Raw genomic sequence first — 25852 nt, 5'->3', positions numbered from 1 at the left:
ACCAGAAGTCCCATTTATATTTTCAGCAGTGGACACCAAGGATAAATTCCAACAAAGAGTTCTGTTTTAAACAGTCCAAATCGTCCGAACTTTGATGATTATTCTAGCGTCAGAACATTTTCTATTTGCTTGGCACTATTTGAAATCTATGACTCACAAACGCCAGGGCATGGAATTGTTGCAGTAAAGAACAGGTGAAAAGTTGTTCCTAGTTGTGTTCTGCAGGCGCATACAACTCCCGTCGTTCCCTGTGAAAAAATCAACAAATAAACAGAGGCACCGCATTTCAGATTCTCTTGCGCACCGTTCGCAAGGACGACTGGTTTTTGTAGTTTCTACACGGGTAACTGCCAAGCATATTCATCCTTGCTGGGAGGGAATCAAACTACACTTCCCATAAAGGCGCGGGGGCGGCCTCTGGTCGGCTTACGTCATTGCTTGAGCCAACCAATGACAGCTCCGGGCGGCAGTGAGGCAAGCGCCGTCAGGCGCCAAAGTGGTTTTTTTTTTTCTTTTTTTTTTTTTTTTTTTTTTTCCGCCGAAGCTGAGCGGGTGCTGCTAGCGGAGGCGCCATATTGGAAGGGACAAACTCCGGCGACAGCGAGTGACACAAATAAACCCCGGGACCCCCTCGTTCCCCCAGCTCTAAGGGCCGCGATGTTGTACCTAGAGGACTATCTGGAAAGTGAGTGGGCGGCGCTGGCGGGGGCCATCTGTGGGACCTGCGGGCTGGCAAGAGCGCGAGTGGACGGGCAGACGGGATGGCGGGAGGGAGGGGGAGGCGGGGGATGTTTCTTTCTCACGGTAACTGGCAGCCTCGCTGTGGGCTGCCGGCTCCTTCGACCCCCCCCGACGCACGCACGCACGCACGCAGGACGTAAGCGCGTACTTTCGCCGTTGGCCCCGCCCCTCTGACGGTCTCTCCCTTTGACAGTGATTGAGCAGCTTCCAATGGACCTGCGGGACCGCTTCACAGAGATGCGCGAGATGGACCTGCAGGTGCAGAGTAAGTCGGCGCGTTTGCCCGTCTTGGCCGCGCGCGTTCAGTGCCAGACTTACTTGCCATCGACTTCATCGCCTCTGCTGTTTGACTGTCCTCTGGCTCACTGGCTAGTGCATAAGGAGTTGTAAAAAAGAAAAGGCAGTTCCGAATCTTGCCTCTTGCTTTCCACGCTACTTTTCTCCTTGCTTTTTACAAGAGGAGGAGGCATTAGGGCACGTGTATGTGTTCCTTTCTCGAATTCAAGACTCTGCAATAAAAGTTTGTATACCTTCAGTGAGAACGTAGATACATATCTTAATACACATCGGTGTAAACGTTGAGAAGATTTTGACTTGAGCCCTTACGTATGGAACATAGATTTCAGCATCTATACTTTTGTTAAAGTTCGTTCTACTCGAACATTTTCAAGAACGGAAAACACAGAAGCATAGGTTATATGCGGTTGTTTAGTGACCTGGTGAACTTGGAATGTCAGATTTTGAAAAGTTACAGGATACATTCTGTAAAAGTATACATTCTGAAAAGTTATAGGATACATTCTCACTTGTCAACAGGATGGTATTTTTTCAATCAAAATGAGTGAGGGAAATAGATTCTACTGTAAAGGTTTCTATCTGTTGTAATAAAAATTTTGACTTTTCTTCTATCAGCGATAGCTTGGTAGTCTGGTTACTTTATCCCAAAGTTAATGTTGTTCTTTCATAGAGCAGTATTTGGTTTATCTGATCATTTTTCCTGTGAGGTTTCTAAAAAAGAGTTTATGGTTCAAAGAAGTAAAGAATCAGTGTTTATGGAGATAAGAAGGTAAATACTTAGAGCGAAATTACACTTAAAATTACATTTAAAATGAGTACAAACTTATGTCCACCATGCTTTAAAAGAACCTCACAAACCTTCCCCTTTTATGAAATGAATGTAAATAGCTGTTCCAATTGTCTTGTAGAGCTACTGTATTAAAAATTAAGAGTGTGAAATGAATTATACATTACATAATTAACATGTACAATCAGGTGTACTCTTATGGCTGGATGTTACTCTGTTCAGATGTAGGTACTCCTTAATTAAATTGTATAAATGACAGTAATGCCTGGCCTTCATGGGGTCTATCCTCAGAAAATCTGTTTCTTGATCCCATTTATTCCAGCTATGTTTAGGCTATATACATAAAATGTTTCTCATGCTTCCAGGTTTTTTTCTTAGAAAAGTAGAGGTGGAAGAAGATCTGGGTTTGGGGGTATAATTGGGAGGAAAGGGGTATCTTGGAAAGAGATCAGAGAACCAGCATTTCTTGAGGTAGCTAAGGACCTGTCCTTTCTCCCCCTTGCTTCTCTGCCTCCCGGCCCACAACTACTGCCATACCCATTGTTCATGAATATACTTGTCACAGCCTCTTGTCAGTTTCATGTGGCCATGCTTAATACAAGGTGATATGATATGGAAGCCTTCTTTTATTCAGTGGACTGTAGTGTAGAAGTCTGAATTGTGTATTTCTTTAGCTTTTAAAATTGATTTTAGCTTTAATGTAGTCGAAATGCTAACATAGTATTGTCTGCAGGTTTTGATGTCAGATAGATCTGAGTTCATATTAGAGTTTTCCTGACTTATTTTTTGACCTTGACCATGGTTTTCATTGTCTATAAAATGAAAATTATCTGAGGATTTAAAATAACACAGTTAAATTAGAACTTACAGTATTTGATACAAAGTAGGAATTCAATAAAGGATAACATATTATACTTCTTCATTGTTACTACAAATTTTATATTTTCTTTGATTTGTACTTAGATTATGTAAATGAGAGGTTTTATAAACTTGCATTTTATAATAATTAGAATTTTCTTAAGTTAATAGGTGCTATGGATTAATAAAAGAGACTTACTTATAAAATTAGTTAGAAATTGCTTATTTAAACAAAGAAAATTTAAAAATCACCATAAGACTTATTAGAATCTTTAAAAACCTATTATTGCCCTGAAAATCTCCAAAAGGTTTTCCTTCACTAACATAACAGAATCACTTTTTTTTTTTTTTAACTTTTCCTTTTTTACTAGATATGGAATGAGATGAGTATTCTTGGCACACACTTAGGGAAAAAATTTATCTAGAATAAATAATACAGTGTATCAACTGAACAAATTATTGTAACTTCTACTTTCAAGTCATGATATGAAATGATGGAGTGCTTAAAGCCGTATAGTGGGAGGTTAAAATCTTTTTATTACTTTTTCTTATTAAAAGAAAGGTGAGGATTATCCATTGGTACTTTTAATAAGAAATTGTGCTTTAGCACATTCGGCTGATTAATACCATTAGCTTTTGACCTGAAGGCTGTACTATTGAAATAATGTGGTGTAGAACCTATCTACGTTGTTGACTACTGGAAACATTTTGAAGTAACAAATGCAAATTGTTGGAGAAAATTGTAACTTTTTTTTTTATGGGAGTAATTAAACCATTTACATAATCAAAGCATGACATATTTAAATAAGTTATTGGCCAAGTAGAAGAGTGTGTGTTGTCAGATATTTTTTTCTTTCCCCAAATCAAAGCATGTATATTAGTATATGAATTTAGTCATCTAAATATGAAATGTTTTTATTATGTCATAGATGCAATGGATCAACTAGAACAAAGAGTCAGTGAATTCTTTATGAATGCAAAGAAAAATAAACCGGAGTGGAGAGAAGAACAAATGGCATCCATCAAAAAAGTATGTTCAACATTCTGGATGATCTATCAGTAAATATCGGCATCCTCTGAGAAAGATTTTAAAATGAAATTGTTTTCTGGATATCAAAATGAGGGAAAGTTATCAATGGCTCTTTAGAATTTATATAATTTGTGTTTTAGAACTTCAGGTGTAGCAATTTTTAATCATTTTGGTAATTTAAAATCTGTTTCAATAATTAACAACTTTTATTAGAGAATTATAGAATCATCAAAAGTCCATATTTGTCTTTTAATTTATTTTATTCTGGTTACAGCTAATTAAGCTTGCCTTGTTTTCACAGACATTACATTGCCTTCCAGTTTGGGCCACAAACTGGGGTGAAAATTAGCTGACCTTGAAGCATATTTTATATATTGCTAGGTACCTGAGTTGGTAGAATTGCAGAAGAACAGAATCTTAAGAGTTGAAAGGATCCTTAAAAAGTCTTTTAGTTTAAAACTCTAAATTTGTACATGAATGGAGACTAGAAATACAGAATTTCTTGTGTTTTGTGATTAGTTTGTAGTACTTACATGTCTCTTCCAGATTAGAATGAATATCAGATCTCTTCCCAAGATTTTCTGTAAATGTATGACCCAGTATAATTGGGGTACATTGGAAGAACTACATAAAAAGCCTGGGTTTGGTCATGACTGCCATTTAGCTGTGTGACATTGGATAGGTTCTTTAATATCTCTGAGTGGTAATGGCTCCCTCATCCCTAACCTTCTTAGAATTGTTCAAAAATCAACCGAGAAAGAAATTTGAAAACTACAGATTTAGAGTATTGTGTAATTTATTTTGCCACATGGAGGGGAGCCCGGAATGGGTTCTGGCTTGAAAGATACCTGGAGGCCCCATGTATATGAGTATAAATGTTATCTCACATCTATACAGGTGACCCTTGAACAGGATTTTGTTTTTCATAAATACAGTGCAGTACTGCAAATGTATTTTCTTAATAACTTTTTTTCTCTAGCTTACTTTATCGTAAGAATACAGAATATAATACACAAAATACGCATTAATTTGCTATTTATGTTGTTGGTAAAGGATTCTGGTCGACAGTTGGCTATTAGCTGTTAAGCTTTTAGTCAGAAACTTATATGTGGATTTTCAACTACATGGGGGACACCGTGTTCAAGGGTCACCTCTGCAATGCAAATCAGTCATCATCCCTTTAACCTATTAAGTTTTTGGTGTAGAACAACTTGGCTACACACTGAAAAGCCTGGTTCTCCATGAGAATTGATAGAATCATGTTTTTGTTTTTAAATGATTTGCTTATACTGAGGAGAAATCTAAAGTATAAGTTTAATTGTATAAATTAATACCTAACTTATAATGAGAGTTCAAAAAAAAAAAAAAGAAAATGCGAGGTCTAGGGGTGACTGGGTGGCTCAGTGGGTTAAAGCCTCTCTGCCTTTGGCCCAGGTCATGATCCCAGGGTCCTGGGATCGAGCCCCGCATCAGGTTCTCCGCTCAGCAGAGAGCCTGCTTCCCCTCCGCCTGCCTGTCTGCCTACTTGTGATCTCTCTCTCTCTGTCAAATAAATAAATAAAATTTTTAAAAAAATGGGGAGAGCAAATATTCTTTATAAATTAAACAAATTGTAATATTTTCTGTGAAAGAAAGAATATTCATTAGTTCATGTAACGTTTACTAGCTTAGAGGCTAGACTTGGACTGGTATTTAATTTTACTTATATCTTTTTTAGGAATGCTGAACATCTTCCTTTAATTCTTGTTCATTGTACATAATTTCTAATCCTACCCCATCCCCATCCTATCCTTAACTGGGTTTTTATTGCTAATGTAAGGTGACCGACATTGAATGCAAGTTATGATAATGAAAATTCAGTTATATGTGCTGAATATACATATTTTCAAATTATTAATTTATTATTGAAACTGTTTTTATTCAGGATTACTATAAAGCTTTGGAAGATGCAGATGAGAAGGTACAATTGGCAAATCAGATATATGACTTGGTAAGTAAAATTAATGTGCATGCTATGCCATAAGGACTTAAATTATGGGTTACGTCTTAAGTTTTGTTGGCTTAAATATTAATAGGAAGAATAGACTACATTTTGAGGTACTGCTTTCTTCATTTCATTTTCTTCATTTGAGCTTTCAGTGTCTATTTTTTGGTTTCTTTGTGGAGAAGAAACTAAAACTGTCAGAGTCCATAGTTTTAGTCGATACGTCAAAAACCTTACGTTTTAGACAAATTTACATTATTATAAGATTTTAGCAGATGTTAGACTTTTTTTTAAAACAAGAATTGGTGTTTAAATTTATTTTACTAATACTTATCTTAAGGTAGTATATTTACTTACCTGATAAATCATCTTGAGATTGTTTCTGTGGTAATAAAATACACGTAAGACTACTGTGTTGACAAGACTTTTTAGTTGCCTGATTAAATGAAGAAGAGAATCATTTGAGTCCGTGTTAAGAGATAGTACTCAACTATCTGTTAAGTGATGTCAAATAGGTAACACTCACCAACTGGCTCAGGTGGCAAAAATGGGAAACACTTGATTACAAAAAGTTCTTTTTTTTGCAGTAGCAATACTTGCAAGGGTTTAAAATCACTATAAGACAGAGGCACTATAATTATGAAGCTCTCTTTTATGTAAAGCATCTTCTAAAATATATACTTTAGGAAATACTCATTTCTGGTTCTGCTTCACAGCAAGTTAAAGCTAAAAACAAATGGACACTTATGGCTAACTTTAGCATATAGATTTCATGTCTATTTTTGTAATCTTCTCTGGATATAGTCTTATTACTAAACAAGTATATATAAATATAAATGTTACTGGTTATAGACACAAGATAAAAGAAGGTACATACCACATATGGTATACATTGTAGATGATATAGAAAACTAGAAAACATTTGCCATGTGAAGCCATAGGAAATGTTTCCTTGTTCTCATACAGCAGAAATTTTTAATGGCTGTAATAACCTAGGCTCTTTTGTTCATGCAGTTATTTTGAAAACAATTTCATAAAAGATAAAATGCCTTAAGAAGGACAGAGTAAACTATAGCTTGATTTACTATGGAATTGAAAAAAAAGAAGTTCTTAATTGTTTTGGTCTTGAATTATGTCTGTAAACACAGAGAAAGACATTTATATTTGAATCCAAGAGAAATTTCTTTAGTAATATTGCGCCTCATGTTTAATGATTATATGTGTCAGTCTTTATTTAGAGACTGCCTGCATTTTAAATCTTATAGCTCTTTGGCTATGCTTTTTATTTATATTTTGTTATTTTAGTACTTTTTATAATTTAAAAAAATTCAGTGTATTTCAAACATTTAGAAAAATATGTCTAATATAAATATGTTCTCTTTAAATATGTGTGGATTTTTGGTGTGTATCTATTCATTATTTATGAACCACGCTGTTTATTCACTCTTGTGCTTCGTATAATGGAGTTTTATCTGCACATAACAGAGGAACAAGGTGTACATACTACGAATGGCTTCTGTTCTCAAGGTGTTGGTAAACTAGTTAGGAAGACATGTGCACAAATGAAGTGAGGAGCCTGTATAGAAACGTGGAATAAAGATTATTACAGTTAAATATGAAGAATCTGGTAAAAGACTGAGCTAACTCATGTAGAGTATTGTTAACTTCTTAGAGGATATGAGATGAGTTTTAAACAGAATTTATTCAGAAGCTCTGGGACTTGGTTTAGGTGTTATATCGAGGGGAAAGGAGTTCACTCAGAGATATGGATAAACATAGAATGAAAATAAAACTTAGTAAATTCTTTGAATGGGATAGATCTTTTAGGCTAGGCTGTTAGGTAGTAGAAGGTGATGTGATGAATTGAATGAAATGTAATAAAAAGCAAGTGCCCATAATGGATCCACACAAACATGAGTTCATTCACTTCACTGATAGCAGGACTTTGGATAAGTTACTTAATCCCAAAATCTTAGTTTCCTTATCTGTAAAATAGCAATATTAATTTGTGCCTTAACAGGAGGATTTTACACATGTCTATAAAATGATCTTAGCTTGTGAGAGCGCCACGCTGCTTCCCTTTCAGCTCTGCCAAGTGGCACCCTGTTTCTTCCCCCTTCCCCCAGTTATTTCCAGGACGCCGTTTTGTCTTTACTCTTCCTCCTTCCTTCCTCTCCCCTTCCTTCCTCTATCCTCCCTCTCCCTTTTCTTTTTGTGGCTTTTCTTTTCCTCTCCCTCCTTCCCATCCTTCCTATTTTAGCACTCCATATTAAATTGCTATTTCAGGTGATCATGACATCCTTAATATAAAAATCCATTCTTTTTTGCGACTTAATCATCTATATCGTCCTCCCATCTTCGTGACCTTCCGCAGCCCCTGTGGCTATCACTCATAATGGTTGCTGTCTCTCAGGGCTCTGTCTTTGACCTGCATTGTTTCTTACCGTATTTAGGTGATTCTCACACAGTCTCCTCCCATCTTCTACCCAACTCCAGAGGCCAGGAAAACCAAATGCCACATGGTGAAGAACTGTTCTGTCATATGCCAGTTTTCCTCTTGGCCCCACACGCAACCCAAGCTGAGAAACATTCCTCCATTAATTTTCTGGGTGTTCTCTTAGTTTTAGCAATTAGACATTAATGATTCCTCAAGCTCAGGCTTCTCTTCTGAGCCTATTCATCTTAACCGAGAATTCCCAGGCCCTGGAACTCAGTGTATTAATATTAAGACTTAACTCTTAGTCTCCTCTTTTCCTTCTCTCAAAGAACTGCTGATCTTCCAGTCATTCGCATTAGAATACTGGAAGTCGTCCTAGTCTCTTCCTTGTCCCTAGCCTCCCCACATTTAGTTACTCAACATGTCTTGTTCATTTTATCGTCTAAATATTTCTCATTACCCCTTCCTCTTCACTTCTGCAGCCTGTCACAGTTAAGAACTTTAAAAAAGTTCTTCCATCTTTCTTGGGAAACTTTCTCCATCTTTCGTAATTCTGCACTTGCAGTCTCTTCACTAAAATCTCCTTAATAATCTTGATATTTATGTCATTTATTTCGAGGAGGAGCAATTTGATCACTTAGAAAAGTCACACAAGAATGATTTAAACAAAAGATTTTCCTCTCCTACAGATTATCTGTTGGAGGAGGCAGATCGTAGCTTGATGGCAGCCCTGACATCCTCAGTGTCTCGGGCTGCTTCTGCTCCATTCCTCCTCTTTTCTGGACAGGTAGAAGAAGAATTGCAGAAGGAGATTACTCAAAAGGGCATATTTTGCAGTTCATTTAGCTCCCTTAAAAGAGCCTTTCTGGAAATCTTACCTACTGACTTCTGCTTAAATCTTCTTGGCTCCCTGTAGCTGCCTCTCGAAATGTTGCTTACCAGGGCACATTGCCACGCCAGGTATGTGGGGTCCTGTCAGGAAGGAAGGAGGCTGTTGAGAAGGTACTTAGCACTTTGTGCCATACCCTACCCCTCAACAGAATCATACCACCTTCCAAATCATTGTTATTCCCATGATTTTATTATTGTTTGAATTAAGTAGTAATTATTTATTTACCTTCTGCTTGTATGTTTGTATTATCCCTACTATAAATGTCAAGAACTCTGTTTAAAAAAAAAAAAAAAATTAGTGTCTTCAGACTCTACGGTAGTTATTTCTCTGTAAATATTTGTTCAACAAAATCACCTAAATAGGTTAGTAGAAAAGAAAATGACTCCCAAGTTATGAGTCTTAGGCATAGAGTTTAATGGTATCATTCTTTGTGTGAGATATTACAGTTGAGTGACATTTTCTCAAAAGATAGTACAGTCACATTTAGTACACTAAGATTGACTTGGTTTTGATGGACAAACAAGGGTAGGCTGCAGTACAAATAGCCCCATCTTTTCAAGGTATGACATTAAACCAAGAGAAGTGCAAGTAATGTAATTCAAATTAGTTTAGTCTCCTTTATAGAATCATTCTAGCAGACCAAACAGTCTTATAAACTGTGTCTTTGCTCAGATCTTTTCGGTATCCCTCTCTTTAAATTGTTCTCCATTTTTTTTTTTTTTTTTTTTTTTTTTTTTAGTTTCTTCAGTTTAGATCCATTTCTTTGACACATAAGCTCGTTTTGGAAGTTCTGAAACAGGCTTTATAAATGTGCCTCCAGCAAAAGGGGCATTTTAAAAAATATTTAGGCTTATTGTGAGTTACATGTTTTATTTAAATACGCTTTTCTTATTGAAATACTTTTCACTTTATAATTACACAATATTTTTTGGCTATTCTCAGTTCCTTTGCTTTTAGAGAGATTCCTTTTAAATTATAAAAACATTTAGTAATGACAGTATTATTTTCATAAAATAAAAAAATATTAGTTCCTCTAACTGTGGCCCTTGAGGGTATGTAAGGTTTGTAATCCTTCTGTATCCTCAGAACCTGGCCCAGTAGTTTAGGTGAGCAGCGAACAGAAGGACAAAGTAGACTTCCGAGGTGATCCGATCGAGTGTTTCCCAGACCTTAATATTTGCATCCCACCTTCAAGGTTTTTAGTTTATCCATATCATATGTACATGTATTTACTAAGTAAATTTTTAAGTGAAATTTATTTAAGAATAAAATGTATTGGGGTGCCTGGGTGGCTCCGTGGGTTAGGACCTCTGCCTTTGGTTCAGGTCATGATCTCAGGGTCCTGGGATTGAGCCCCACATCGGGCTCTCTGCTCAGCAGGGAGCCTGCTTCCCCCTCTCTCTCTGCCTGCCTCTCTGCCTACTTGTGACCTCTCTCTCTGTCAAATAAATAAATCTTTTTTTAAAAGGAATAAAATGTATTTATTTATCTGGTGCTGTTAGCATAAATGAAAAACTAGCATCAAGTAACACAAATAAGTAATTATAAAATGTTAAAAAACAATGTACGGCCACTGTGGAATGCTTGTGCTTTGTGCGTGCACCACATTGCCAGGGTGGCTTGTGGTATTTGAACACTTTATGCTGGAGACTAAGACATTTACTTTTGCAAGTAATTGCAGTAGAACATAAGGGGATTACTGCCTTGTTCACAGGGAGGTTACTAAATGGATTTACCATCTCATATTAGTTATATTCCCTAAAGTATCAACAGTAAATATCCAAGTGAAAGTCTTTATAAATAGGAAAGAGGAAATTAAATTCCTATAACATTTAACATTTGAGAGCTTAGAAAGCTAAGTGCTTCAAAAGTGAGTGGGTGGGACATAGTATAAATGTATAATTTCAGTAATTTTTAATCATAGATCGTTTATCCAATAGACAGAGGTACTTCTATTTATATACTTCTACATAATGGGAGAGTATACCTTTCATTCTTTTGGCAAATACTTCTAGAGCACCAGCGATGAGCCGTCACTTGTGCTAAGTGGGCATTAATGACACAGAGAAGCGATGAATATAGGCAAACTATTAAGTTAAGATTCATTTAGATTTTGATAAGTGCTATGAAGGAAATAAACGTTGTGGAGAGAGGGATAAAGAAGGAATTACTAGGGAAGCTGTTCAGAATGTAGTCAGTAGGAGTGGCGTCGTCTCAGGAGGTGACATTTGAGGAGGTACTTGGAAAGTGAGAAGAGCCAGCTGTGGGAAGAGAGCATCAGGAAGAACACTACAGGGAGATGATGGACCAAGGGCCACTTCTGAGGTGGGAGAGTGCTTGGCGGGGTGAAGCAGAGACAGGCCAGTGGTTGGTGGATAGTGAGGAAGGAAAAGGTGGTGCTAGGAGGGAGTCAGGCAGGAACCACCACATGCAGGGTCTTCTAAGCCAGTGGAAGCAGTGTGTTTTCCTCTGAGGAGAGTAGGAGGCCACCTTAAACAGAGGAGCGAGGTGTACCTTAGAGGAAATCGTCTCTGTGCCTTTGCTTGAACCTTGCATTGCTGTGGTAATTTCAAGTAAGCATGTATTATATTTACAGATTTTAATGTACAGGAATTAGGTACAATATTATGTTTGATTTTGCCCCTCAGTGTTTTACATAACATGGTATTTCATTGTATTATTTACTTCTAAAGTCAGTAGTACACTTTTTATACCTATGACTAGTATCGTACTGGTTACTCCATTTATTAAGGAAAGAAACCAGACTACATAAATATCCACAAATGAGGAGATTGGTGGAATTAGGGATTCAGTAGAACAAACCGAGAGTTTAGTTATTTCAGTGGTTGTTTTAGTGGAAGTAAGCAACAACAAAAAAGCTGTCCTATCCAAATAATTTCCCTCTAGAATCCTGATACTCTTAGTCATTAAACACTTATTTGGGTTTCTCAGCCAGATGTCGTTGTCACCAGGCTGTATTAGATTACAAAACCTATTAAAGTTGATTTATGTATACTTCTAAATTGAGCTTTTAGTTAATGCTTGAATGATTTTAGCAGTCTCATACTGCTCAGTACCTTTGAGCTTGCTTCTTTTTTATATCCTGGCCTATTGCTGAGATGATTATATTTCAGGTGTACATTTTACCTATAAGTTGGAGAATTCTTCATCTGATATTCTGATTAAAGAAATATATAAGTTTGACCTTTTGACTTGTTTCCTATCCTTACTGTCTTTTAGGAAGGTTAGATGTAGTTTATATGCTAAGGCCTCAAATACTTGATTCAGCCTAAACATGGATCAGATTTTCACCTATTTTTAAGAGATGTGAAGAATCATTTTCATGACTTAACAGAGAAATAATTTGCCATCATGGTTCCTTTTTCTTCTCCAATTTATCCTCTTTATTCACTATTACCAGATCTTCTCATAGTTAGAAATTTAACTGTCATTGCCAAGGATTTCACCTTAGAACTTGATAGAATAACTTGTGTTCATTCTGAAAGGGCAAGCTAAATATTTAAATTTTAGAATTTAACGGTATTGGAAGCCATAAATCATGTAGAAACTTTTTGAAAAGCTGTATTTAGTTCAGTTTGGGTGCATCAGTGACATCTTAAAATATGAATATTGAGACTGGGAGTCAAAAGAGAAAGAATAAAGGATTACAACTCTATGCTAAAATGTTAAAATATGAGGATTTTTCTGTTTCATGTAGAGGTGCCAAATGTGACTTATCTTTGTGATCATCAAGATATTAACAAATAACGTTGACAGAATTTCCTTTGGCTCTGAAGAGTTCAGAAAGAAGAGAATGGGTTTAAAATTAAAGCAGTTGTATATGGGGTTGTGAGATATGATTTGAGTCCATAGAATAGGGAAGCTTTTGTGGCTAGTATTTATTGACATTAAGTGGGGAACAAATCGATAATTAGACTCTGTGGTCAGCCTTGTGTTAGGAGTCTGTGGTTAATAGAAAATCTTTCTCAATTAGAGTACTACCCTCTCTACTACTATAAATCAATCTTATGAGGTCAGGTGTGTGTGGAGGAGTGGGGTAATTTAGGTTCTTGCCTTGCCTGATACCTTTGGGGCCATTATGGTAATCTGCCAGAGTAGGTGCTTTTGCCCCTTCAGAATCATGGGGGTAGAGGAGATGTACTCTGCAGGTTTCAGGAAAGTTCAGTTGAGCTCTTGCTATGGCTGTTTAATGCTGTTGAAGTACTCTGTTGCTTCGTAGTTTGAGTTAAACCTTGTGGAAAGCTTTCTAACTTCTAATTTGATTTAGTACAGTAGCAGTGATTCTAAGAAAAACAATCCTTATTGCCTAATAATTGCTTCTAATATTCATCAGTTCATAATCTTTTTTTACCTACCAAGAGGTAGGAATGACTGGAACCTATCTTACAAAGCTGTCTACCACAATGTGGTTTAGGCTTTTCTATATTTAATTATGTATCTGTTTTTAGAATTATTAAGTCTTTGACTTCTATTCCTTTTTCGGAGCCGCTAGTATTGGAAATTCCGTCATTATTTTTCATGCTCTCATGTGTAATAATTCCTATCAGTACTATCTTTAACACACTGAAGCAGTTCTTCAACACAGGGGTGGAAGGAGTTGGGGGAGGGTACATGATGTCTTCATCTCTGACTGCATCCTCCTGACCAGGAGTTTAACATTCTGCCTGTCTATACTGTAGATAACTGTTGTAGACCACATCATACTTTTACTTTTTTTTCCCCCCCTCTGAGAATCTTATTTGTTTTCCTGTTTCTATTCATTCTTTAATTATTAATTTTTCTTTCCATCTATTTGAAAACAGTACATTCTTCACCCTCTAACTCATTTACCTCCTTTGTGTCTACCACAGCCCAAGGTTATATATGTATTTTTTATGTACTACTTCTAATCCTTTTCTAGCTGTTTCTTATTTGCTACATCTAGGGTATATATATTTTAAAACATTTATTATGTTAAAAAGCTCACATAAATCTTGATTTGTCCTCCAAATTGCAATTCCTATGAAAGCAGGGATTCTCTCTCATTTTTCATGTATTTTCCATTTAACCCAATGCCAAGCACAAATCTCAATATTGTAGGTAATAAAGGTGGTGGAATATTTTCATTGCATTAAGTGGTCTTGGAATTTAAATATGAGTACTGTTTCTGACTTCCCTTGAGATTAAATTTTGACAATGTAGGAGATATTCTTGAATAACTGAGGTCTGTGTTCACACTTAATTAATTGGAAGGGAGTTTCCATTAAAGGATGCTCAATTACCTGCGTGTTCTTTGAATAGGAGCATTTGTCCATAATACATGCCTCTATAGGATTTTAAATATTGTAATTTTAGATTCTGCCAAACTCTGAACAATAACTTGTGTGTGAAGATGGACAGAAAGTGGGTTTTAAATTATTGAAAAGTCACTAACCAATACCCCGCTGGGTGCTGTTAATAAAAGAAATATAAATAACAAGAAATTATTTTTATTTTTCAATTTGAATTATATTATTCTGAGTTAAAAAAAAAACAGTTGGCTGCTACATGCAGAAGTTCAGAGGACAATGTTAGGTATAAATGGTGAAGAACAATTTATTACGAATAGATCAGAGTTAAATCCCTTTTCCATAATGCATTAGCTATTGCCTTTGGGCATGTTACTTAACCCTTCTGAGCCTTAGTTTCTTCACTTACGAGATGGAGACAGTAATAACCTATGTCAGAAGATTAGTTCAAGGACTAGAAAAGATAGAAGAACATCTAATGCACCACAGACATTTCATGGCATCTAACACACAAAAATTGTCTTTTGCTACCTTTCTACCCATCTCCTTCAATTTAGGTATACATTATTTCATTCTTAATTTTTTTGCCTTCATGATGAATAAGAAAGTCACTCTTAATTATTTAATAATGATCCATTGCCAATCAAGAGTTTGATAAAGATGTTGTCAATAATATTACAATATTTTTCAGAAAATTTATGTTTTCTTTTTTCACGTATAGTGGTAAATTTGAAAAAGTATTGAAAAATATTTAATATTAACCTTAAAAAATTAAGACTTAGTTGTTCTTAGTTTGAAATATCATATAATTTTCTGAAATCAGTCAAGAGATCTGTAGTTGAATGAGAAAATAAAATTTGCCACCTTCACAAGGGCCAAAGTATTAGCAATAAAACCATTTTAACCAAGCTCTTTGGGGAATGGAGTTTTCTGGCTAAAAAACCCCTTTTGTTTCAACCCTTTGCATAAATGTTTACGAGTATAACGGTTTACTTTTCTGCCTTAGAGAAACGTATGTGTAGAATATAGTAGCCTCTTTGTTTATAGACTAAGGATCTTTCATTTTTCATTCTAAGTAACAGTTATAGTATGGCAGAGTGGTGGATGGCCTTACTATAAGTAGGAGGAGATTAGGTCGAAAGTAATCCCAGGGTATACTATAAAAAGTTACCAACCCTCCCGCACTTCCTCCCACTGCAAATCCCAAGTATCATTTTGTTTAGTTTCACATCTCAGTTGTTCTGAATGTTTTCTAACAAATTGTGATTCTGGTTTCTTAAAACTTCAAATTTATTACGGGAGGCTTAAGATATTATTTTACCTAGCCCTCATTTCATAGATTAGAATATTGAGGTGTAGGTTCATTGACTTGCTCAAGGATACTAAGCAGATGCACTAAAAGAAATAAAGATTTAGTTTCCTCATTAAACTGACACTTTAATAGTGTCCCAAATTTTGGTGGTTATCTTTGATCTTCTTTGAAACAGGTAGATCGACACTTGAGAAAGCTGGATCAGGAACTGGCTAAGTTTAAAATGGAGCTGGAAGCTGATAATGCTGGAATTACAGAAATATTAGAGAGGCGTAAGTAAAATTTACAGTTTTCCATCAATGTTGGACAGCCCATGTGCAAATTGCTGAGGAGACACTTGTCCCACGGAGACTTCTCAGATGGTGTGCTTCTGTGGATGGTGGCAACCGGGTGGGACAGTGTGGAATCTAGCAGCCAGAACTGTTTGGGTTGGATATGGAGACAGATGATACAGGATATCCTACACTCACTCTTTATTAAAATCACATATTAAGTCATTCCATTTTTTAATACGGATATGTTAGTAAGATGAGTGATGAGAATAAAGATTTAAAGAAATAGAACCATCTAGAAATAAGTTAACCATCTGTCATTAAACGTATGGACTTTGCCCTGCCTGCGGATACACTTAAACTCTGAGGAAGTTGTTATTTTTTCTTCCGAAGAACTGCCTTAAGGCTTTTCCTCAACTGTCTTAGTAAGAAAGATTTAGTTGATACTAAAGCATTTCCTCTTTTTCTCAAAGAAGTAAATTTTTTCTTATCAGTAAGAAACAGTTTAATATTTCCTTGCAAGGTTCTACTTGATCTCCAGTTACAATTTACCCTTTATTCTTTTTTTTTTTTTTTGATGCATTTCTTCAGCAAGAACATGTACCTGTTTGTACACACTGATAAAAAATTTCTTTAATGGTGTTAAATCATTTGTATATTGTACGCACTCCCTAGAATAAGGGAACAACCTAATCATGAATCCATCTTGGTATCCATAGTGACATTTTTGTATTCAAAAGTAGATCTATCACTTCAGATGATCATCTAATTTATTTGTGATACTTTTATTCCAAGAAAACCCTATCTGAGAATAGTAAGTATTTTGAGACAAAATAAAATATTCTATAGCTGTTCTAGTTTTTTTTTTAATGCTAATAATAGCTGTGAATAACAATAATTCATGCCTATTCAGTACTGCAGGAAGGTTAATGAAGCATCCTCTTTAAGGACACAGACACACAAAACTGAATGAAATTGAGTCATAAAATCTACTCCACCCTGTGCCCTGCCATAATTTCATCTCAAGGGATCAAGATAAACCCAGAAAACTTCTTAAAAGTATTTAATGCTTGGCGGTAGAGATTCTGTGCCTAACTTCTTTTAGGAAGTCTTTACTATCGTATGTTATTTTAATGATCAAAGAAATTTTCTTTCATATAGTAATGTCCCATCACCTAATACTTTAGGATCTTTTTTTTTTTTTTTAAGATTTTATTTTATTTATTTGACAGACAGAGATCACAAGTAGACAGAGAGGCAGGCAGAGAGAGAGGAAGGGAAGCAGGCTGCCTGCTTCACAGAGAGCCCGATGTGGGGCTCGATCCCAGGACCCTGGGATCATGACCTGAGCCGAAGGCAGAGGCTTTAATCCGCTTAGCCACCCAGGCGCCCCAATACTTTAGGATCTTGCATAGAAAGGTCTTCAACCCAGTATAACTAGTTTAAGTTTTTCAGATCTTATCAGTAATGGAGTTATAATATCCATTCATCCACTTATGTGGTACCTACCCGCTGTCCTGAATTCCCCAATTAGACATTAGCATGCCTTGAGCTGTTTCGTACTTAAGGTGAATAGTAAGAAGTAGATTACATATTATTTAGAAAGAGGATGAAATTGGCTCAGTGTGAAATTGGCAATGGTTATTCTCTATCACGTTTGATGAAAATGACACAGGGTTATGCATCAGGGCTTGCCAGTCCTCTGCTAGGTGAGGGTACAGAGTGCCTGTAGTTGATTGACCTGTAAAGTTCTGCTTGACATTGAATGGAGATGTATCTCTGTGCCTTTCTTTTTTAGGATCTTTGGAATTAGATACTCCTTCACAGCCAGTGAACAATCATCATGCTCATTCACATACTCCAGTGGAAAGTAAGTTTGGTTTAGGGCAGCTAAAATTTTCAGTACAATTAAAAACTCATTATATTGCCTGTATATTCTTTTCATTTAGCCCCATACAACCAATTGAGAAAAAAAAAAAAATCCTTCCCTTCCTTTTATTTTGTGAGATCTACATTTTCCTTACAGTTCCTGGTGGACTTACCTTCGTCATTTGGGAAAAGTATATTTGATTTGGGAGTAGAGTGTTTGCTTTTTCTGGAATACATCAAGGACAAGTGGATGGTATTAGTAGCAGCATATACTTCCTACACACAGACACCTGATTCTCTCTAGAGAGTATTATAACCCAAAACAAATGAGAAAATACATGGTGGTGGGCTCTTTGGTTTTTTATCCTCCTTGCTTCTCCAGTGCTTCACCTACTGTTTGGCATATTAAGAAGACCTCAAATGGTTGGTGGTTTAGTGAGTAAATGGTTGGTTGGATGTTGGCCGATTAGAAGACTGTATCAGTGTAATTTGTGACGGATCAATTTGCTATGAAAGAAGGGCTGGTTGAAAACTGTTCAAAATTGTGGATAATGTTTTGAAAACAAACTTCCTCTCATGTTCTGTGTAAAATCACGGTGTATCATGGGTTATCTGCAGTACTTTGCTACTGAAGTTTTCTTTTTTTAATGTGTGGGAAGGCTACTCTTAACAAAATAGGTGACCCAGACAGTTCTGCTGGTCCCATCCTCCAAGAAAACATATTGTTCTGTATTCCATGAAGAACTCAGAACATAACATACTTGTTTATAACTGAATGAAAGTATTATGTCTTGTCCATAGTCCTCTAAAGTTTAAAAACACATAAATTCTTTATTTATATTCAGAAAGGAAATATAATCCGACTTCTCACCATGCAACAACAGATCATATTCCTGAAAAGAAGTTTAAATCTGAAGCTCTTCTATCTACGCTTACATCAGATGCCTCTAAGGAAAATACACTAGGTAAGTTCAGTATTTCAAATAGGAATGTTTGTTTTTTGTTTGTGTTAAAGGGGAAATGAAAGCGTTCAGGATTAGCAAATCATACAGATTTTTTTACTTGGTTATAGTCTACAGATGGAGAAAGGAGAAAAAGGAAAAAATGGGACATGAAAATTGGATGGTGGCATGAAAATGTTAAATTTAATGATTATATCTGTACTGGGAAATAATGTATTTTAAGCTCACTAACATCATGTTCTCTCCAACCATTTTTATTTTTCTTTAATTTGACATAGGGTGTCGAAACAATAATTCTACAGCCTCTTCCAACAATGCTTACAATGTGAATTCCTCCCAACCTCTGGCATCCTACAATATTGGCTCATTATCTTCAGGAACCGGTGCAGGGGCGATTACCATGGCTGCAGCTCAAGCAGTTCAAGCCACAGCTCAGGTAAAAAGGAAGAGGTTTGGAAGTAGCAGGTACATTTTGTCTGATTCATTGGCAAACTCTAGTGGAAACAACTAGATGTGAACAGAAGGCGTTCTCTTACACTGTAGAGTTTCATTTTTATATCATGGTTTTATGATACCTGACATTTTATTTGATGAAACTTATGTGCATTAATTTACCTGATTGATCATGAAAAGTAACAAATAGATTGGTGCCAGCTCGTGCCGATCCCTTCACACATGAGCGATGGCTCATGATGTGTGTGTTGTTGACCATGAGCCCCGGCACCTACGAGGACAGGACTTGGTTCTCCCTCCCGGTGCCAGGTTTCCTCCAAAAGCCTCACAACTCACACCGCCTTAATGTTCACCGCTCTACAGTTTGTATTCCAAATTAAGTTACCAGTTCTGTAGCTCCCTCCTAACTGTAAAAACCGATTTTAAATCTTTACATAAAATAGCTGAAATGACAGTGATGAAAATAATGGTTTAAACAAAATAATATTGGATAAACTAACATAATACTCTAGTAGGACTGAAAAAGAAAATCTGCATATATATGCATATTAATATTATCAGTGAATGTCTGTTTAAGATGAAAGAGGGACGAAGAACATCAAGTCTAAAAGCCAGTTATGAAGCATTTAAGAATAATGACTTTCAGCTGGGGAAAGAATTTTCAATGCCCAGAGAAACAGCTGGCTATTCATCATCTTCAGCACTCATGACTACATTAACACAGAACACCAGTTCATCGGCAGCTGACTCACGGAGTGGGAGAAAGAGCAAGTAAGTTGCATTGTTATAGTAGCCCTGTACCTTTGCTATAAGGTATGCCCTGTAGTTCTACCAAGTGTGCAGTCTGCTTGGCATCCGGCTGGGCTTGGGTATGTGAAACAAAGGTAGGTATAATGGATCTGGATGAACTTGGGGGAGGCAGGAAGACATGATGTAAAATTTGTAAAATTTATAAAATTCATACAATTTAATTAGCATATAAATTTTGGTAAATTACTTGTGAATTTTAACACTTTCCTGTCTTGCACAGGTAAGTGTTCACATGTCTATTGATGGTCACGATCATGACATTTTCATTCAGACCGCTATACTCTGGGGAAGTAAAGTCTTTAAAAGGTTTTAAAGTCTTTAATCTTTTTTTTTTTTGAAAGATTTATTTATTTATTTGACAGACAGAGGTCACAAGTAGGCAGAGAGGCAGGCAGAGAGAGAAGGGGAAGCAGGCTCCCTGCTGAGCAGAGAGCTGGACGAGAGAAGAGGAAGCAGGCTCCCTGCTGAGCAGAAAGCTGGACATGGGGCTCGATCCCAGGACCCTGAGATCATGACCCAAGCCGAAGGCAGAGGCTTAACCTACTGAGCCACCCAAGCGCCCCTAAAGTCTTTACTTTTTCTAGAGTCTTAAATTGAGTAGAAATAACTTTTGCTTACTTTCTTTTGTTCATTAGGATAAGCCATTATTTGGAACTTTTTTCCTTTATAACCCCTTATTCTGTTATGTGTTTAATATAAACTAATGCAAAATCTAAAATACAAATACACAAAGGCAGTTGATGAGATGATTTTGATGAAGAGTATTCAGTTTGCTTAAAAATACAAAGAATATCTGCAAGACAGCCATAACTAATACTAGCTCTTCAAACTATTACCTGTAATTTAAGTCAATGTTAAGTAGTAGTAGATTAAAAAAATTATCGTAAAAACATAGCTTGAAAGAATTTTTTTTGAATATCTTTATTCTCCAGAAAACAGAAAATGTCAAACGAAAATTATCTGTTATGAAAATTTTTGCTCTTTGTTGCTGTCAACAATTGTGCTATTAAATCTGTATATCAAGTTAGTTCAACTTCATGTTAAGTGTTAATTTGCACGCTTAGTGTCATTTCATTTCATACCACTCATTTAGGAATTATTCTCCTGTAACTTCTGGATGCTGAGCCAATGAAACTGATACTGTTTTTTTTTGTCAGAAACAACAACAAATCTTCAAGTCAGCAGTCCTCGTCTTCCTCCTCCTCCTCTTCCTTGTCGTCATGTTCTTCTTCATCAACCGTTGTACAAGAAATCTCTCAACAAACAACGGTAGTACCAGAGTCTGATTCAAACAGTCAAGTTGATTGGACTTATGACCCAAATGAACCACGATATTGCATTTGCAATCAGGTAAAAGTCTGATATGTCTGTACAAGCATAATCTGAATAAAATAGAAAACAGAGAGCTCTTTCATTTTTTCCAGTTAAAATACTTTTGCTTTCTTCTATAATTTTCTTCTGCTCCTTGCAAAATCATGTTTGCTGTAAATACAAAGAGTGTAAAGGAATGTGTAAGTCACCCATGCTCTCAGCCCTTGGATATAACCAGTAATTAGACGTTTTGGTTTATCACTACTGTATACCCCACATGCATGGTGTCTGAGTCTGCTCAGGCTGCTATGACAAAATACCACAGACTGGGTGGTTTAAACAGCAGAATTCTATTTTCTCACAGTTCTGGAGGCTAGGTAGTCCACTATGAAAGTGCTGACTGATTCCATTCCTGGTGAGGACTTTCTTCCTCCCTGGCAGAGGGCCCCCTTCATGCTGTATCCTCACATGGTGAAGAGAGCTCTGGTGTCTCTTCTTATAAAGGCACCAGCTCTGTTGGATTAAGATTCCACCTGTCTGAGCTCAGTTAGCCTTTATCGTCTCACAGACCCTATCTCCAAACACAGTCCTAATGGGGGATACGGCTGCAACACAGGAGTTTGGGGGAGAGACGCAAACATTCAGTCTCTTACACAGATGTACACACAGATGTGTATGTGTGTGTTTGTGTGTGTATGTATGTGTGTGAATTTGACCAGTTGGATCACAGTATATTCTTTCTGTAACACTTTTTCATAAAGTCATGTGTACTGAATATCATTTTTCTTGAAGTAATCCTTTAAAATTTTTTCACAGTTATGTGTTATACTATGTGTAACTTTTTTTTTTTTAAGATTTTATTTATTTATTTGACAGAGATCACAAATAAGCAGAGAGGCAGGCAGAGAGAGGGTGGGAAGCAGGCTCCCCGCTGAGCAGAGAGCCCGATGCGGGGCTCCATCCCAGACCCTTGGATCATGACCTGAGCTGAAGGCAGAGGCTTTAACCCACTGAGCCACCCAGGCGCCCCTGTGGGTAACTTTTTAAACCAGATTTAGCTATAGGTTTTTGTAGTGGTTTTAATTTTTTTGAGATTACAAATATGGTAGGCATTTTTTTATGTAACCCATTTTACACATCTAATTTCTAAGATAATCTTTTAGAAGTAAAACTAAGTTAAAATATTAGTTGCAGACTACCAAATTACCTTCTGAAGTTCATTACCAAAACCTGATGAGCATGCCTGTTTCCTAAACCCTGTCCAGTGCTGGATACTATTTTGTCTCAGAAACCCTATACCAGTTTGATAGTTTTATATTACACAGTGATTTCAATTTACCTTAGTAGTAAAATTGGACTCTTTTTTTGGCTACTTTTATTTCTTTTATGAATTGACTCATTGGTGTTGGCCTATTTTTCTATCATTTTTGTCATGTACATTATAAATACTTTGCTTGGTTTAGTTTTTTATTTTGTTTTTAATTCTGAAATTCCAGTTTTACAGCTGTCAGTCTTTTTCTTTATGAAGTCAACTGTGGGTTATATGCTTATTAAGAAGACCTTCTTGCCTTTTCCCCCTATAGCTGTGTCTTGCATTTTTTTTCTCATTTGCAAATGGCTTTGTCTAGCTCTTGATATACTTCAGTTTCTATACGTTTAAATCTTTAATCCATCTGCAAAAAAAAAAACCCACTTTAATCCATCTGCAATTTATTGTATTTATGGTGTAAGTTGGCAATCTAATTTTTGAGAATTCGCCATTTAAGAGACTGTTAGGTTTTCTCCTGTCACCTGACAAACATTTTTTTAAAATCAGTTATTAAGAAAATTCTGTACAGATCCTGGTAGTAAAAATAGATCACCTAAAAAAGAACAAAATCAAACTCACCCTGATTTCTCATCTATAACACTAAAAACTAGTTGATGAAATAGATCTGTAGAGCTTTGAGAGAAAAATCTGAGTGCCCCCCAAAAATTGTTAACCAGAGTCGTTCATGTGTGAACCATGTACAGATATGCTCAATCATGCAGAGAATCAGATAGTATGCCATCTAGTCATAACACTGTCTGAAACATTTCTCTGTCCATTGAGAACTTAAATTAATTCAAGAATTAGGAAATTGTATTATAAAGTGCTGGTGATGAACAGAAGAAAGAAAAATGTGAGAGGGCAAATAGTAAATTGGTAATAAGTTTAGAACTTTCAACTATTGACTGCAAAAATATAAATGACCCAACATGACCCAAGAAAAAATAGAAACCTTAAGTAAGTAAGTAACCCAAAAAGAAACTTAAAGTCTTACAAAAGAAACCACCCACAAAGGTAATTTGTCAAGGTTCTTTCAGATTTTCAAAGAGCACATAATTTCTGTGTATTTCCCCTCTGTGCTATAAATCTTTATAAACTCTTTACTAAAAAACTATATACCCTATTTCTTAATGCAATTGTATATTCCTGTCTGTTTTCTAACAGTATCATCAACAATTTCGATTTAGATGCTTGTCACATAGTCATAATAAAAAATATTTACTTTTATTTTAACTAGGTATCCTATGGCGAGATGGTGGGCTGTGATAACCAAGATGTAAGTATTAAATTTTTCTATTTAGGAATGAAAAAAAAATCACGAAATATTACTACTTAAACATTTTTCTTATTTATGGAATCATTCAGTCTGTGAAAACAAGTCTGCAGTTATGTTAAATACATTATATTAATGCTAGAATATTTCTCTCCAAAACATGGTAGTGTCCCTTCATGTGCTCCCAATTCAAAACTCTTTTAAAGCTAGTTTTGGGTTTGTTTTTTTTTAAGATTTTCTTTATTTACTTGACAGAGAAATCACAAGTAAGCAGAGCAGCAGGCAGAGAGGGAAGGGGAAGCAGGCTCCCTGTTGAGCAGAGAACCCGATGTGGGGCTTGATCCCAGGACCCTGACCTCATGACCTGAGCCGAAGGCAGAGACTTAACCCACTGAGCCACCCAGGCGCCCCTTAAAGCTAGTTTTATAGTTTCATCTGCAAATTATAAATCTCAAAAGGTGATACATTGTATGAAAATTAAAAACATCCTCCACCTCCTTTGCTAAATAATACTGTGTTAACTAGAAGCCAGTTCATTTACCACAGTGAAGAACTGGAGCTTTAAAACAGTACATTGTGTCAGGAAGCCTGTGGCTAGCGGGAGTGGGGGGTGGTATATTGTGAGGTTATTTTCCTCCTATCAGTGTAGTGTATCCTATTGTATCCAGCAGCTGTCTGCTGGTAAGAGCCACTTGTGATATAAAAAGTAAAGGAGCTTTGAAAGAAAAGAATTCCCTTTTTTTGTTTTGTTTTGTTTTTTTACGAAGCTGAATTTTGGTTAGAGATATATTTTTATTGGATGCTGAGAATATTTTTTCTCGTAATTTCACTCCCTCACTTTCTCAAACTTCCAGCCCCTTTTGTTCCATCTTTTCCTGCAGAGGAGTAGCAACCCTGAATTCTAAAGAAGTAAGAATCCATAATGTCAGAATCCTAAGGTTAATAGTAGCAGTTTAAACTTTTTAAAAATAACCTGAAGATTGAGCAGGTTTGTCTTGGTACATTAAAGTCTGTGCTTTCCTGACCTGACAGGGTCCCAACAACATGTTCACATAGTTAGAGAAAGACTGTCCTTCCACTTCCCCCTTTAGAATTACTTGTGGGCTGTTTGTGATTATTGTATAACAATATTGCCCAGTCATTCCAAGAACACCATTGTAACCTCCTGGGGAAGTTAGTGCAAATGATGCATTTCTGTGAATACCCCATCATATTCTCTGATTCTTCTCATTCCTACTTGTGCTCTTCTGAGTGCTAAGATTTTCTGTGCAGGTGTAGAACTGCTTAATACGTTACAGAGTAGGATCCCTTTTCTCTGCATATGTAGGAATAGATCTACCCAGAGAGGAATTCCAAGGCATCCCTTTATGATTTTCATTGCAACTAGCTCATGCTACTTTACGAGGGAGTGAATAAGGCTGAATAGTAAATAAAATCTGTAAAATGTATTTGCCTTCGTTGTGAGAGATCCATCTCACTTCTTGTCCTTGAAAGTTAGTATCAACTTACTCTCTGGCTTAAGGAGAATTAGTGAATTTTGTTCATTACTTGGGATCATGAATATAGATGACATTAACCTCTGAGTTAACAGAGATGCATACTTTGTCTGTGCCTCCATTTCCTTATCTCTTAAACCTATCACTGGAATTCAGTGACCTATAAAATCAGCTCCTAGATCTAAAAGTTGTTTCCATGAATCTTATTATTAATATTCAGTCTAGTGGGCATATTATACTCTGTAATCTTTGGAGGTATTAAAAACTATTTCTCTGCCATTTTGCTTTCCAGTGCCCAATAGAATGGTTCCATTATGGATGTGTTGGGTTGACAGAAGCACCAAAAGGAAAATGGTACTGTCCACAGTGCACTGCTGCAATGAAGAGAAGAGGCAGTCGGCACAAATAAAGGTGGTCGTTCGTTTCATTTGAGGAAGAAAAAACTTCAACTAAACATTTTATATAGGACTT

General features: G+C 36.2%; 1 protein-coding gene across 1 annotated transcript; it reads left to right on the top strand.

Moving 5' to 3' along the window:
• The first annotated feature begins 525 nt into the window (after positions 1-525).
• LOC111151942 (inhibitor of growth family member 3) lies at positions 526-25852 on the top strand. The gene is made up of 12 exons (XM_022510181.1): positions 526-685; positions 935-1006; positions 3613-3713; positions 5638-5703; positions 15802-15898; positions 17697-17768; positions 18613-18732; positions 19008-19165; positions 19760-19953; positions 21150-21342; positions 23850-23888; positions 25674-25852. The coding sequence occupies exons 1-12, from the start codon at positions 658-660 to the stop codon at positions 25788-25790; spliced, it is 1257 nt and encodes a 418-aa protein (XP_022365889.1). The 5' UTR covers positions 526-657; the 3' UTR covers positions 25791-25852.

Source organism: Enhydra lutris, unplaced genomic scaffold (assembly GCF_002288905.1).
Source record: "Enhydra lutris kenyoni isolate GAN:26980312 unplaced genomic scaffold, ASM228890v2 scaffoldscaffold27, whole genome shotgun sequence".
In the NCBI taxonomy this organism is placed as follows: domain Eukaryota; kingdom Metazoa; phylum Chordata; class Mammalia; order Carnivora; family Mustelidae; genus Enhydra; species Enhydra lutris.
Note: the sequence above shows the minus strand (reverse complement) of the source record. Positions and strands in the feature narration are given on the sequence as shown.